The sequence below is a fragment of the Fusarium solani genome (assembly GCF_023522795.1).
Source record: "Fusarium solani strain SB1 chromosome Unknown bctg00000007, whole genome shotgun sequence".
Classification (NCBI taxonomy): Eukaryota; Fungi; Ascomycota; class Sordariomycetes; order Hypocreales; family Nectriaceae; genus Fusarium; species Fusarium solani.
Genome location: NW_027072150.1, coordinates 1131861 through 1146711, shown reverse-complemented (window position 1 = coordinate 1146711; position 14851 = coordinate 1131861). Strand labels below are relative to the sequence as shown.

General features: G+C 51.6%; 5 protein-coding genes across 5 annotated transcripts; 3 read left to right on the top strand and 2 right to left on the bottom strand.

Annotated features, from left to right (window-relative positions):
• Positions 1-320: 320 nt before the first annotated feature.
• MRS44_011219 (uncharacterized protein) lies at positions 321-1263 on the bottom strand (the record flags this gene model as incomplete). Its single annotated transcript, XM_065619652.1, has 2 exons — positions 321-641; positions 718-1263. 2 exons carry the CDS (start codon positions 1261-1263, stop codon positions 321-323), a joined length of 867 nt encoding a protein of 288 aa, XP_065475724.1.
• Positions 1264-3436: 2173 nt separating this feature from the next.
• MRS44_011218 (uncharacterized protein) lies at positions 3437-4496 on the top strand (the record flags this gene model as incomplete). The annotated part of the gene is made up of 4 exons (XM_046270780.2): positions 3437-3739; positions 3789-3909; positions 3966-4271; positions 4321-4496. 4 exons carry the CDS (start codon positions 3437-3439, stop codon positions 4494-4496), a joined length of 906 nt encoding a protein of 301 aa, XP_046135085.1.
• Positions 4497-6363: 1867 nt separating this feature from the next.
• On the bottom strand, positions 6364-8253 carry MRS44_011217 (uncharacterized protein; the record flags this gene model as incomplete). Its single annotated transcript, XM_046270745.2, has 1 exon — positions 6364-8253. The coding sequence occupies one exon, from the start codon at positions 8251-8253 to the stop codon at positions 6364-6366; it is 1890 nt and encodes a 629-aa protein (XP_046135086.2).
• Positions 8254-8942: 689 nt separating this feature from the next.
• Positions 8943-12236, top strand: MRS44_011216 (uncharacterized protein; the record flags this gene model as incomplete). The annotated part of the gene is made up of 3 exons (XM_046281002.2): positions 8943-9543; positions 9615-11031; positions 11072-12236. The coding sequence occupies 3 exons, from the start codon at positions 8943-8945 to the stop codon at positions 12234-12236; spliced, it is 3183 nt and encodes a 1060-aa protein (XP_046135087.2).
• A 537-nt stretch (positions 12237-12773) lies between these two features.
• MRS44_011215 (uncharacterized protein) lies at positions 12774-14678 on the top strand (the record flags this gene model as incomplete). Its single annotated transcript, XM_065619651.1, has 3 exons — positions 12774-12814; positions 13053-13648; positions 13717-14678. The coding sequence occupies 3 exons, from the start codon at positions 12774-12776 to the stop codon at positions 14676-14678; spliced, it is 1599 nt and encodes a 532-aa protein (XP_065475723.1).
• Positions 14679-14851: the final 173 nt, after the last annotated feature.

Genomic DNA, 14851 nt, shown 5'->3' with positions numbered 1-14851 from the left:
AGATCGTGCTTCTCAGCGTGGTTGGGTTTCCTCGCCGTAGCAGCCCCGGCTGCTAGCACATTGCCTTCAAGTTCAGCCATTCATCCCCAAAATACCAAAACGCCAATCTCGACGACGAGCCTTTGGAGGGCGATTCGTTTCTACGAAGCAATCCGTCCCAGTCCCAGATGTTCACCACCGAGGTCCAGTTCAGCGCAAGATTCGACTCCATCCTCCATCGCAGCAAGCACATGTTCTTTTCCCCCGCCACAGTCATTATTTTCCCCTACTCCCCTCCTCTGCGTTGTTTGCCAAGGATGGCATGGCTTCCCAAGTATCTCTCACGAGGGAGGGTTGATCGAAGGCTCGTTCTTCGCTGCAGGATCTCCGGCCGTCGTGAGCAATGAGATGCCACTCTCCGCGAGCCTTTCCGTCAGAGAAGCCAGGCCGTGAGGTCCCAACTTCATCAGCCGTTCAATCGTGTGGTAATACTCAAACTCCAAAGCAAGATGGATTTGGCGTGTCTCCAATCGGGTGACTTTCGCTTGGACTCCTTCCAGCTTGTCCTGTCGTTTGTCTCCCTGTTGAGTGGTGAAAGCCGAAGCCTTTTCCATGTCGTGAAGTTCGGCCTCAGCTCGAGCGATTCCCTCGTCACACCATCGCTGGGAACCAAATCATATTTACTGAATCGATAAAGCCTTCGGCTGCTGTCGTTGTCCCGGCAGGACTACCAAGAACCCCCCCTCCGGCATTATCTGGTCTGTCTCTTCGAGCGCTCTTGTTGGTGTGAGAATCGTCGGATGGTTCATGGGTGCGCTTCCGGCTTTCAGTTGTTGCCAGGGAGGAGAAATAAGTCTTCTGTTTTTCGCCTCCCTGTCTGCCCATCTTGCCAGTGGCACGATCCCTTGCCTTTGCACCAAACTCTCTCCTTGCGTCGATGATGTCAAATTGGTTGAGTTGTGGGTTGTTCTGTTGCAACTGACGGACCCGCTCTTGCAGAAACTCAATGAAGCTGTTCGTCAACTCCTTTCCCAGACGTTCGATAGTGTCGGCGAGCTCCTCTGTCAGTAGGAAGCTCCAGACACGAGGAGCGCAGCCAGCCAACAACTCCCATGGCCATGTCCGTGTAGCATTAGAAATTCTTTGGGCCCCCCTAGTAAGTTTCTTTTCAGTGTACTCATCGGGCCAAAATTCGCCAAGTGCCTCCACAATCTCCCGGTTGGAGAGCGAGGTCTCGCCCCGGGGCGCAGAAGCCGTGGGCGCAGCGGCGTCGATAGTACTCATTTCGGCGGTTGGAGGGGAAATGATCCCGGCAATGTAGATACCCGCTGATTCTAGGATGCAGCGGTAAAAATTTGAAGGTTTTCGGTTGAACAAGATGAAGATCAATCTCTGTGTTGGTGCTTGTTTGTTGGTGCCAGGTTGTTCTTGCCTGGTAGATGAGGCAAACAGCAGTGAGCAGGCTGGTCACGTGAGCCGTGCAGCGTGATATGCAAGAGCACCAAATTTACAAAAGGAAGGGACGCAGGAGGTACGAAGGATTTATAGGAGCAATGCCACAAAAATCGCTGTAAAGCAATCAAGCAAGTCATGGGTTGGTCTGGTCTTGAGGAATTTTGGCCTAGACAAACCCTGTCACTTGGGGAGCGCGACCCTTCACCTGTCATTGGATGTTGAAAAGGCCGTGTCAGTCGGCCGTATTTCATGTAGAAAAACAACTCTAATGATTCTAAAAGTCACCGGCGAGGGTCTTCGATGTTCATGACTGCTCAGTGGGAATCGGCTCGAAGCAGGCGAGGAATCCTCAAAACAGCGGACGTTCGAGAAGAAAGCAATCAGAACGTAATCAGTGCCAGGGTTGAGAACAATTTACAAGATATCCAACAGTACGAACCAAGACGCAATGTGTTCTGTTTACGGCAAGATAAGCCAAGATAACGTGTTTGTTTGATGACCTATCCGGCGTGAGGACTGAGGTGGATTGCAGTATGTGCCAATCTGACGCACAAAAACAAGCAGTTTTTTCGCTTGCTTCCCTCTCAATCGATTATCTTTCTCTTTTTTCCTCAAATATATTGAAGCGAAGCTATGAACCGTGGAGGTTGCGGTAAGGAGAATCTCAGTCGTGATTGGTTGAGCAATCATCTCCTCGTCCTTACAACAGCCTTCTCCAAACACTGGACAGTGTCGATTCGCCGGTCTTCTGGACTCAAAAGAGAGACTCTGGCTTACAATTTGCGCTGGAAGTAGACACAAATAATGACAATATGCATTGATGTCTTTGGTGAGCCCTGTTTCTCTGAAGTCAACCACGCCGGGCTGCTAAGGACTCATGACCAATACCAAAAAGAGAGCATCGCCAAGATGATCGAAATGGCAAAAAACATACAACAGCGGGGATTCGCTGGTCGTCACCGACCCAACTACTAATCCGCCCCTTGCAGGCTTGACTATGGGAGAGCGGACGGGATCCCGTATTTTCCGGCAGGTATGGTCGTATGTGACAGATGGCGACGATGGCAAGGCTCATGGATCGCTCGGCGGGGACTAGCATTGTAACATGGGGTAGGCTTTGAAATAGGAGTGTGCGTGAGGAGGTCTAACGGTACGTTGTCTCTCCCCAGATCCAGAGTTACGGGGCTTGCAATGTGGGTTGGCTGTGGTCCACATCGCTCAAGCATCGTCGACTCCCGATCTCGAATCCGCATGGTCTGTATATTACATCAGCAAGTTTTATTCTTATCGTAATCCTATGACACTTTTTTACGTTCAAATGATCATCCAGTAGGCAATCATATCTCCTGCAGCGAGTACCTGATTGCTGTCGTTGAGGCCGGAGCACCTACCCGGAACTCCCAGATCACGAATGTGGAGTAGAGGTAATAAAGCACCAACACCCGCACAGCATCTCCTCACAATTACCGAGACAGCTCTCCGCATGCTCCCCCGCATGCGTCATCACCACTTGCAGCAACGACCCCGATGTTCCCCAAGTGGCTTCGACGGCCACGGTCTGGAGGTGTTCGACAATTCCAGGTGTTCGACAATTCCTGGTGTGCCGCCCATTTGCGGAGCCGCACAAGCACGTGTTCTCGGCGCAGGCCAAGCACACGCGTCAGAGGTAGTTAAGGTTGGGTCGGTTCATGTTCGGGCACTAGCCTACAATCGCCCGCACTAGGGGCAAGGGAGAAGCGCCAAGGTGTTGATAACAGCTAGCATTACCGCCGATAGGCAATATTTTCCGCCTCCTCCCGTGCGCCGATTTTGAGTAGCGCACGTTGGCTTGTGCAAAACTTGGCAGTGAGGTGCGGTGTTTTCTCGACATTGCTCGGCATGTTGGGAGGAGCTCGGAGTCTTGGCGGAGTGTCAGGGCTTTGAAGACTTGGCTTTCAAGAGATAAAGGCACAGGCATGGTCAACTTTCAAACACGACATCATCACACTAACTATCGAATACCATGGCTACCTCAACTGTCGACGCCCCGAACTTTGCGGCGTATACGCCTGCTGAAACAGCCGAGCTTATTTGCCGTGCTGGCGTCAAAAAGGGAAACACACGCCCCGATAAGGTGTTTCTCTCTGCGATATTCGGTGGTTGCATTCTGAGCTTTGGTTGCGCTGTTTCATTGACTGCTGTGACGGCACCATGGTACCAAGAGAATGCACCTGGTCTGATGAAGCTCGCTGGCGCCATTGTGTTCCCAATTGGCCTAGTGACAATCTTCCTGACGGGAGCTGAGCTGTTTACGTCGACAAATATGGTGGGTGGCTTACTTCGGACTATAAAGCAGCTGCTAACTATACAACTAGTTTACTATGGTAGCAGTTCTCAACAGGAGATTGTCCGTCTGGAAGATGCTACTACACTGGTTCCTATGTTTCTTCGGAAACCTGCTGGGCTCCCTCTTCGTCATGGCCCTAATTGTTGGCTGTATGGTTCCCCAATTGAGGCCATGGTCATGAGTCGATACTGACTTTGACCTACAGATGGAGGCATCTTCGACGCTGATCCCTATAAGAAAGAGATCCAGACATATACTACCAAGAAGCAGCTTGCTCCTGCAGCATACCAGATCTTCATTCGTGGCATTGGATGTAACTGGCTTGTTTGCATTGCGTGCTTCTTCGGTACCCAAGCCAAGAGCCTCGGCTCCAAGGTGATTGGCATGTGGCCACCGATTTTCGCCTTTGTTGCCCTTGGGTTCGATCACGTTATTGCGAACATGTTTATCATCCCTATGGGCATTTGGCTTGGTACGCCTGATTTGACTGTCGGGCTATACATCTGGAAGGGTGAGTCAATTCGTGTTCTCGATTGTGGCCAAGACTGATAATTTCGCAGGGATGATTCCAGCCCTCTTCGGTAACATTCTCGGCGGCAGCCTTTGTTGCGGTGTGTACTTTTGGTGGATCTTCTTGGCCTCAGAGGGTCCTGTGGATAATGACGGATCTGGATTGGGTGTTTTGGATGGCCGAGGGAAAGCGACTGCTTCGGATGAGGAGAGTAGGATAGAATAGCGGGGACATCAGGGACGGGTATAGAAAAAAGCATGATAGAATAGAGTATATAGTAGACGTCTAATGTGGTAATGTCATTTTTCTTCCATTTCATTCCAGCACTTGAGACTGACTTGCGTTCAAACCTGTGGAGGCAATTGGAGTCCATTCGATTGGTAAAACCCAGCCCAGAAGAATTGGTTAAAACCTCCCCCCAATTACTTGGAAAAACAAGGAGGGTAGGCCCTCAGAGTCAGTGAGTCACCACATGCTCCATTTGATAACCCCCAACGGGATCAGGAAGAGAAAATCGGTTCAACGGCAATTTTTTTCATTCTCCAATTTTCCGCCCCGCTCAGATGGGGGAAGGTTAAAGCTTATCCGGTAAGCTTAAGCGCGGCCTGCGGGGAGTCCGATCCAGAGGGGATGTCTAGATGCGTCGATTTCAAGCTCTGTATTTTGTTTTTGGGGTTTTAAATGGCCTCGGAGATACTTCGAAGCCTGCAGCTACCTGCGCGTATTGATTTCAGAGACCAATCGCTCAACCTACGAGTCCTTGGTGGTGATTAAGATACTCTTCAGAGGTCAGAACGGAAGTATGGACCATTCGGCTTCTATTCCTTTTCTGTTTAACTTTTCAATCCCTGGTGATCATCAAGCAAGAAGAAAAGCCTCAAGAAAGATAAGGATCAAGCTGGTTCCCGCCAAACCAGAAGCTACCGAGCACGTAACCCACCCCGAAGTCCGAATGCCGAGAGAGAACTCCAAACTTGGCATGCGGGGGGGTTCTCCACCTCCTTTTTCCTCCTTCGGCTTTCCATCCGGGGTTGGCTCCGCAAAGGGATCGAGAAACCAGGCGGGGAGGATACGGGGGTAGTTATGGGGATGCTAAAAGCAGTCAAGAACCCCGAGGAGGTTCTTATCATGGTCTTGAGCGTTGCTGGCGTTTCCGAACAATGGGGAGCGTCTCGGTAGAGATTACCGATGTGCCGTCTCCAACTTTTCCCCAGTGGGGGAGAGTGGGGACGGACAGAACTCCGTTGTGCCGATGATAACAGGACACTCATGCTCACCAGTCATATCGTCACCATTGATCAGCCCGTGGGCGACTAAGACTCTCCAACGAGTCTACATCTTTTTAAACACATGATTCTATTCTTGGATGGCAGAGGTGGAGCAGCTTGTGCACTGCTCACAGTCAAGTCCGATTTCTCCTCCTTCCCAACCTGTATTGATACCTGGGTGTTTGAGGGCGACAGCGCTCGTGGAACCTGTGTTGACCTCTGGGATAGGACCTCGATGGCTACGTCGTCGATTTCAGGCATCTTGAGACAAGGTCGTTTCAATAGCAAGGCTTCCGTAGTTTCGGGCGGTGGGCGCTTCTTATGCGGAAGTTGCAGGTGGTCGGCCATAACGGAGAGAGCAAGGCCGGAAGAGTGAAGTTAGCTCAGGCAGCTCGCTGACTGGATCGTGTCAAGAGTTAAGTGGCGGTTAGCAAATACTTGGATGTAGGAAGTTGATTATGGTTTGGAAAAGGTGAGCTCGGCATTGAGTGGTCTGCGTTAATATAGGTAATGGGTTTTCATGTCTTTGTTAAGAACTGGGTTCTTTGTTCTACCTAGTTAGAGACGTCGCCAAGTTTGCACCATGGCCTACTCTAGCTTACACCTTTGATGACCCTGTCCAGTGCGTGGTCAAGTGACCATCTGCCGCCGTCGTCGCCACCATTGACTACCATCCTAGCTCAATACCACAGGCCTCTATGATTATTTCTTATCACGGAATAGAAACCACCATTACTGAGGAGCATCTACATTGGACAGGAACGAGACGAGTAAAGCCAAAAAGACTCTCCTTGACTTGTGTTATTTAACTACCTCAATGGAGACTAAGTACCATTTGCAGGCTGGTGATAAGTCTTGCCATCCACCGTTGTCGTCAACGTCCCATTCGCATTGAAGATGTTGGTCAGCACATCAATCGACAGCTGGAAACCACCGGGGCTAGTTTTCTTTGTGTTGACAACTCCACCGACTGTCTGGACGAGATCCGACCGCCAGTCAACAAAGGTCAACGTCGCTGACCCTGCAGTAGTCTTGACGCTCTCTGTGCCGTTGAGCACAAACTTTCCATCGTCTGAAAACTTGAAGTATTCCACACCGACACTGTTGAGGGATCCACCAGAATTGTCACGGAGCTGGATCTTGGCGTATCCGCTGTGCTTTCCTTGGAGGGTGTAGTTGCCGGCTGGAGGCTGAGGACGAGCCACGCCTGTGCTGCCGGGAGTGTACCGAATCCCCCAAGGTACGGTATCCGATGCCACCTTAACCTTGACGGGCGCGTACGGCTTGCGGCTTGTGAGGGTTGCCACAACTACACGCTGAGCTCTGCCCCACGGTTCCTTTGACGGATAGCATGGGAGAGGGTTCGGACCTCCACACGCCGGGGAAAGTGTAATCTCATCCCACCAGACTACCTGGGTGCCATCAGGAGACCACCGAGGATCAGCTCTGGCGTTCCATTCGGGGTCGTTGTAGTCACCACTGCCAGCCACACCAGATCCTTGGTCGTTGAGCCTTTGTCCGTAGTAGTTTCCTCGATCGCCATACTTGTCGAGTAAGTATGGTCGAAAGAATCGTCTTCGGCCGTTATTGCGTGTGGCAGATGTTACCGACGTGCTGACCAAGTCTGTGACTGGGGGGATGTGGCGCATAGCAGATAGCCACATCTGTCGATCAGTGCCGCGGGTATCAATTGCGACAAACCATTTACTGTCGGGAGAAAAGTCCAGAGGGTCGATGTATTCGGGGTGGCTGGTTAGTCGACGGACTGCTCCAGTGGTCAGGTCAACAGCAAAGGCGTCAATGTTTGACGACTCGGCAGGATAGCCCACATAGGTCACCTCTTTTCCATCACCAGTGAAGCCTCTAAGCTCTCCCACAGTAATAGCCTCGGGGTTTATGACCAACTCATCGCCCTTGACCTCAACCGGCTGCGGGCCATTTGGGTCGAAGAGTTGAGTGACGTTGAGGAGGTCATACCGGGGGCCCAGTGGGAGGCCAGTTTTGGGAGACGGATTGAAGCTGAGCTTAGAGAAGTAGGTATTTTGCCCAAGCTTGCCGTCGACTTGGGTGAAAGAATTGAACCCCAAGTGCACGTTATCCGGGTGAAGTCGAAGCTCCCTGATGTCACCACCAGGACCCGAGCCGTCGGTGTTTGTGTTCCAGCGAATAGAATACCACTTTGCGACTTGGGGTGTGCAACGGGAATCAACTAGATCATATTTACCGCAGTCGAGAATGGAGGAGCCGCCAAGTGCGCGTTTCCCATCGCGGAATGCCTGAGGATATTCAAGCTCCTCTGTCTTCTCTCGGTAGACGCCACAACTCAGACATTTCCAAGGATCCCCGTTGGGAAATTTGGTTCCGTCGGTCTTGACGGCGATGAGTTGAGTTCCAGTATAGATGCTGGCTTTGTCAGGTGCCGCAGGCGCGCCAACAAAAGTGACTTGAACAAGAACGTGTTTTCCGTCAGGCAAGAAGCTGCCAGACCCAAGATGCAGTGTCTTCCCGGTGCAGCCTGTTCCCTTGGGATTGACAGTCAAGTTGCAGTCTCCCGGGCCAGCGTCATCAGCTATGGCCGGCGGCAGAGGCAGGGTCTGAAGTTTGATGGGTTCAGGGCTTGGAGGAGCAGGAACTGACTTTTCTGCAGCTTGTTGAGGGAGAGAAGAAGCTCCTTGGGCGAGGAGAAGGAGAAGAGTTGGCAGATAGGACTGCATTTTTGCTGAGTTGGGAGAGGGTTGCCTTGATGCAGACGAGGCATCAGGATGGCTGAAGGCATCAGCCTTTTATGTTGAATGTGACGGGAAATGTCCGCCGGCGTTCAATACAGTCTATACCGTTATGGTAGTCTAGAACACGAGGACTGCAGCTTGCCATCTGGGGTTGGGTACACAGATGCAAGTGCCATACTCGTTTCCGGGGACAAACAAACTCTCTATACGCGTATATCATCATCTCCGTACTCGGAGCCATTGTGAAGCTTTTCGATCCATCATCACGGTCTAGATCATGATGTATGGAAAACATCAGATGGTCTTTTGTTGTCATTAGTTCGTGACCCATGCAGTTCCCCGCGTTTTTCGATTTCCGCTCTGTTTTCCGCCTCCCCTCCATCATTTACCCCGGATCCCCCGGATCGACCGCTCAGCTGGGTAGCTATCCTGGCTAAATGGCTGTGGATGATGTCAGGTTCGGCTGCGGGGGATTCTCCAACTAATGCATGCACGACAAGGTGATCCCCGATGAGTTTCCCGACGGCGACAGTTACGATTCACCACATCATCTGATCACCACATGTTCATAGCACCTACAAAGATGTATTTACGTGTCCTTTGAAGGTCTGCAGTACCAGCCTACCTTTTGCTTAACCTCAAAGGGCAGAATCTCGATTCAGAGCACACTCAACATGACTACTACTCGTGGCATTTCACTTGAACAACATCCCGGGAGAAACGATTGGGAGAACGAGGCTGTTTTCCGCCGCAATTGTTTGCCTCCACGATGTTACTTCATTCCCGCTACCGCACTGGTCCTCAATGGCAAATGGGACTTTCACTATGCGCCGACGCCATGGGACGCTCCGGACAATCTACAAGGCGAGCCTCTAGGCGTGCCAGAGGCTTCGTGGAGCTCGATTGAAGTTCCAGGCCATTGGCAACTTCAGGGCTTTGGGCATCCTCACTATACGAATGTGCAGCTGCCTATCCCCGTGTGTCCTCCGTACGTACCAACTGAGAACCCGACCGGCACGTACCGAAGACGATTCCGTGTCCCGGCAGATTGGGATAAGAGCTCGCTGCTTTGCGTGCGCTTCGACGGGGTAGACTCTGCCTACCATTTGCGTGTCAATGGCGTCCTAGTCGGGTATGCTCAAGGCTCTCGCAACGCCTCCGAGTTTGATGTCACCGAGTACATCGATTGGGAACGTGAGAATGAGGTTTCTGTCACTGTTTACCAGTGGTCTGATGCTACGTACATTGAGGACCAGGACCAATGGTGGCTTTCAGGTATGTAACCCCTGATAGAAATGTCCTTTCATGGTGGTTCGCAACTCATGGCTAACGTAATTGACACTCAGGCATCTTCCGAGATGTGCACTTGATTGCATTCCCTTCCGATTCCTACATCCGAGACTGGTTCATCCGGACCGACCTGGACAACGCCTACGATAACGGCACGCTGAAGGCGGAAATTGAACTGTCCAAGCCCGCCAGTGGTTTTGTGAGACTCTCTGTCAAAGGACTGAGCCACGACAAGGGAACCATCATTACCGAGACCGAGTCGATCCTCGATCCCGAATCCACGAAACTGAGCATTGACCTCCATGTCTCAAGCCCGAAGAAATGGACCGCCGAAACGCCAAACCTTTATCACGTTGAGATTACGCTGGCACGTGGCGAGACCTTTTACACTGTTCATCAGAACATCGGCTTTCGCAAGGTCGAGCTTCTAAATGGACTAATTTGCATCAACGGCAAGCCGATACGCTTCAGAGGAGTCAACAGACACGATCATCACCCTCATCATGGCCGTGCGGTACCTTTGGAGTTTATCCGCCGAGATCTCATTCTCATGAAACAGCACAACATCAATGCTATCCGTTGCAGCCACTACCCTCCCGACCCTAGGTTCTTTCAGTTGGCTGATGAACTTGGCTTTTGGGTCATTGACGAGGCAGATCTCGAGTGTCATGGCTTCCTGCGGAGCGTCTCCCGAGCTCTCAACCTGTCAAAGAGCATGACGTATGGCGAGAAGAGGGATCTTGTGTTTGGAAGATCTGCAGAGTACATCTCCAACAACCCCTCGTGGAAGGCTGCCTACCTCGACCGTGCCGAGTCCATGTTTCATCGGGACAAGAACCACACTTCCGTTGTTATTTGGTCGCTAGGCAATGAGTCATTTTACGGACAGAACCACGACAGCATGTACGCTTTTCTCAGGGAAAGGGACCCAAGTAGGCTCCTTCACTACGAGGGCGACGTGGATGCTAAGCACGCAGACATGTACTCCCGCATGTATTTAACTATGAATGACCTCGAATCTCATGCCGAGACTCTCGATGTTGGCGAGGATGGTACCTTTCAGAAACCCATTATCCTTTGCGAATACGGCCACGCAATGGGCAACGGGCCAGGTGGACTTGAAGACTATGAAGAACGCTTCCGAAAGTACCCTAGGCTTCAAGGCGGCTTCATCTGGGAGTGGGCGAACCATGGTCTGTGGAAGCAGGAAGGCGACAAAGGTTTCTACGCTTTCGGGGGCGACTTTGGCGAGTTCCCCCACGACGGAACATTTACTATGAGCGGTCTATGCAATAGCGCTCATGAACCGACGCCAGGACTTCTCGAGTACAAGTCGGCCATCCAACCGGTGCGTACAGAGTTTGTCGATGGAGAGCTGCATGTTCATAACATGCACGACTTTGTTGGCCTGGAGCACCTGGCAGCAACCTTTAGGGTGGAGGAACTTGGTAACGAGCAAGTCTGCTTCTACTTGTTGGAGTTATTACTCGTGATACTGATACGGGCGATGTAGGTCCTCGATTCGTGTAGCTGGGAAGCTCGATCTGCCTTTTATCGCCACTGGCTCAACGGCCAAGATTTCGCTGCCGGAGGGAATCACTGGCATCAAGAGCGAGTATGAGGTACTCCTTACCGTCCAGTTTTACTTATCTTTCGATACTTCTTGGGCCCAATCTGGCCATGAAGTTGCCTGGGCCCAGTTCACCCTGTCCGAAGCAACGCGTACTCCGTCGCCCTGGCAAGATGCCAGCTTCTCAAACCCGGGCTCCGGTCTCTCGACCACTTCAGTTGGAACCACGCTCAAGGTCAATGGGCCAAACTGGGAGTTTGAATTTGACAAGATTAGAGGATACCTCAAGGCTTGGAAATGCTCAGGAGTGTCTCTCCTGGAGCAGGACCCCCTTACAAAGGTGGCCATGATCCCGTCCATTTGGCGCGCACCTACCAACAACGACATTCCCTCTGCGGTGCCGGAGTGGGAGAGATACGGTGTTGAAGTCATGACCAGTCAGAAGAGATCCTTCGTCTTCCAAAGCAACGAATCCGGGGTGGTTGTTGAAGCCGAAACGTATCTTTCTCCCGCCGTCCTGGCCTGGGGTCTGATCTGCCGAACTGTGTACAAGATATCGCCTTCAGGATCTCTCGAAATTCGCGTCAGCCTTGTCCCTCGCGGATACAGCCCACCGAATGTTCCCCGCATCGGCCTGGACCTCCGCATGAACCGCGCTTTGGACGGGGTACGATGGCTTGGTCTCGGGCCTGGCGAGGCATACCCCGACAAGCGCAGCTCCCAGAAACGTGGCATTTGGAGCGCAACATCCGTATCAGATCTTCAAGTGCCCTACGATCTACCTCAAGAGAACGGCAATCGGATGGAAACCCGCTGGCTAACACTGTCGAATGCATACGGCGCTGGCATACGGGCAACCAGCATTCAAGGCGCAAACTGTGACGCGTTCAACTGGACTGCGACTCGGCATTCGGCAAAGGCTACCCAAGCAGCGAAGCACCCTTGCGACTTGGTGGAAGAGGACGCAACTATCTTGCGTCTTGATGCTGAAGTTGCTGGTGTGGGTACAGGGGCGTGCGGGCCTGGAGTTGCAGAACGTCACCTTGTTGATCTACGGGAGATGGAATTTGGGTTCAAGCTCGAAGCACTGCCTCATGGTTCCCTCTAAGTTAATTACACAGTAGTTAGAATTGACCCGTGTATGCGTTGCATCCCAAATGCATTCCCTTGCTCTCATTTCTTGCCACCAGCGAGGTTAAACAAGTTTTTTTGCCTTTCATTCTTTCTCGCTCTCTGCTTGCTTCCCAGTTGGTTCGGTGATAGACTCCTTTTGATCGTGGGCGAGCTAGCCGAACATGACCCCCGTAACGAGAGTCTTGTCGTGCCTGTGAGAGCATCGCCTAATGTCCGACGGCCCTTGAACAGCCCACTATCTCCTATTTAGGATGCGCTCTGACTAATTGGATATCCATCTAGCTCATCGCTATGTGAAAGAGACTGTCGGCCTTCGGATCACTAAACCCCCGCATCAAGCAGAGGAGCGTCAGCCTCCTCGCGCTAGCACAGAGGGGATACCCATACCAAAGCCTAAGCGACCCAATGGCCAGGAGGAATGACGAGAGGGATGCAGGGATTTATCATGATACGCGTAAAGGTACAGTGGTTGAAGTATCGAATACACGTATTCGCGCTCCAAGGTCAAGAGATGCCCACGACTTGGATCAATTCTTTTGTAGCCCTCTCACTGTGTTCCTCAACTTTCTTCTCTCAGCTTAACATCGAGTGACACAGATAACTTTCCAAGACCGAACAGTTGCTTTTGGGGTTGCATTACTTCCCCTGCTTAGAGGTGGATCATCTACACAAGAACGCTACTTTTTATTCCGAATTCATGAGACCGCTATCGGCTTGCAAGGCCTGTCGGTGGGTAACCTCCAAGGTGTCCGTCGGAAAACAAGGCGCCTTATACTAACACCATCACCAGGGACCGCCAGAAGAAGTGCATTAGGCCGCGTCGTGGGACAACTTGCGTCTTCTGCACAAAGCGTGGTCTCCAATGTGATGTTGCACCAGACCAAAAACCCGCTTTGCCACAAGGCTACGCTCCTCTGGCTGATCCGAAAGGAGTGGCGCTTCACGCATCGTCTGCGGCCATCCCTGACCACGCCTTGTCGAGGGAGCTGATTGACCTCTTTTTCATCCATGTCCACTTTGCGTTTCCCAACATGTTCCACATGCCATCGTTCAAGGCTGCTTTTCAAGATGGCACGATTCCTAGAGTTTTGTTCTTTGCCGTCATTGGCCTCTCGGCTCGGTTCTCTGGTCATCAGAGCCTCAGCCATATCAACCCTTGGCACAGAGGCCGCCCGTATGCCCGAGAAGCAGAGAAGTTACTCGACTTGCACGACACCTCGATAGTTACGATTCAAGCTTGCATGCTCCTGGCGGCAAACTTCATTGCGGATGGTGAGGCAATGACGGAATGTGTCTACCTCACCATTGCTTGCCGTATGGCTATGTTGATAGATCTTCCCAACCTGAAGGTCAACAGTCGTGTCGAGCAAGTAGTCAACCGCCGAGGTATGGCCGTTTTATCTTGAAAGAGGTGCCGGATTTGAGTTCTTCGAAGTTAAACTAACGCATGATAGTTTGGTGGTCACTGGTTACGACTGATACTTGGAACAGCTCATCCGTCTCTCTTCCGCGCGCCATCCAGATTCGCCATGATGTCCCTTTGCCAATAAGCGAACAAGACTTCATAAATCTTGACATTAACGAACCAGCTGAGCATATCGCATCGCCAATGACGCCCTTTTCTCCAACCTCATGGCCTTCCCCCTCGTTGCTAGCCCGTTTCATCAGCCTCAACACCCTTCTTTATGAAGTGAATCGGCTGAATGCCAGAATTGCTGCCGAAAAGGTAGCTGAGGGTCAAGCTCATGAAGCTATTAGGGAACTGGCTGCGACTTTGGATGCATGGCTGACCGACTTGCCTCTTCAGCTGAGATACACAGAAGAAAGCATGGCTTTCTGGGGCAGCCAAGGCTCTGGGCCTACCTTTGTCAATATGCATATGAACTACCATCATATTGGACAGCTTCTTTTCTACTCCTCCCTTGGAGCGAGCCTAGAGGTTGGCAGCGATAGTCCTCTTTGCGAGCAGACCATCGGCTTGGCCACAAGGTGTAAACAACACGCGGCCGACCTCTGCGACCTCATCTGGACAGCCAAGCAACGGCCACAGACGGACATTATGCATTCACTCGTCGGTCATGACCTCGTCACATCGTCGACAGTACAGATACACACACTACTATTCAGCCTTGACGACGAGGAAATTGCAATGGCCAGGTCTAGACTGGAGCGGAACTTTGAGATGATTACTGATTTGCACAAGTACTGGCCCATCGTCTCGGTGACAATCAGCAAGCTACAGAAGTTTCACAATGCTTGCCTCAGATACAAGGACGCGACCTTTCACCTCGACCGGTGGATGTTGCAGTTTATACTTGAGTTTTCACAACCAATCCAGGAGAGGAGTGAGGAGATGTTGCATCGTGGCGATAATGAAGAGGTCTTTGATCAACTGAGGAACCTCATTGACGTTTAGACAGCAGTTTGTATCATAGTATAATTACCATCTTACACTATACGAAAGAATAAGGTCGAGAAGCTTTTGGTACAATCGCTCGTGGAGCACACTGCCCTGTTAGAAACAATGGTAATAGGAGTTCGGCCAGCTGCCCGAGTGTCTGAAGGCAAACTGGATAATACGGACTTTCC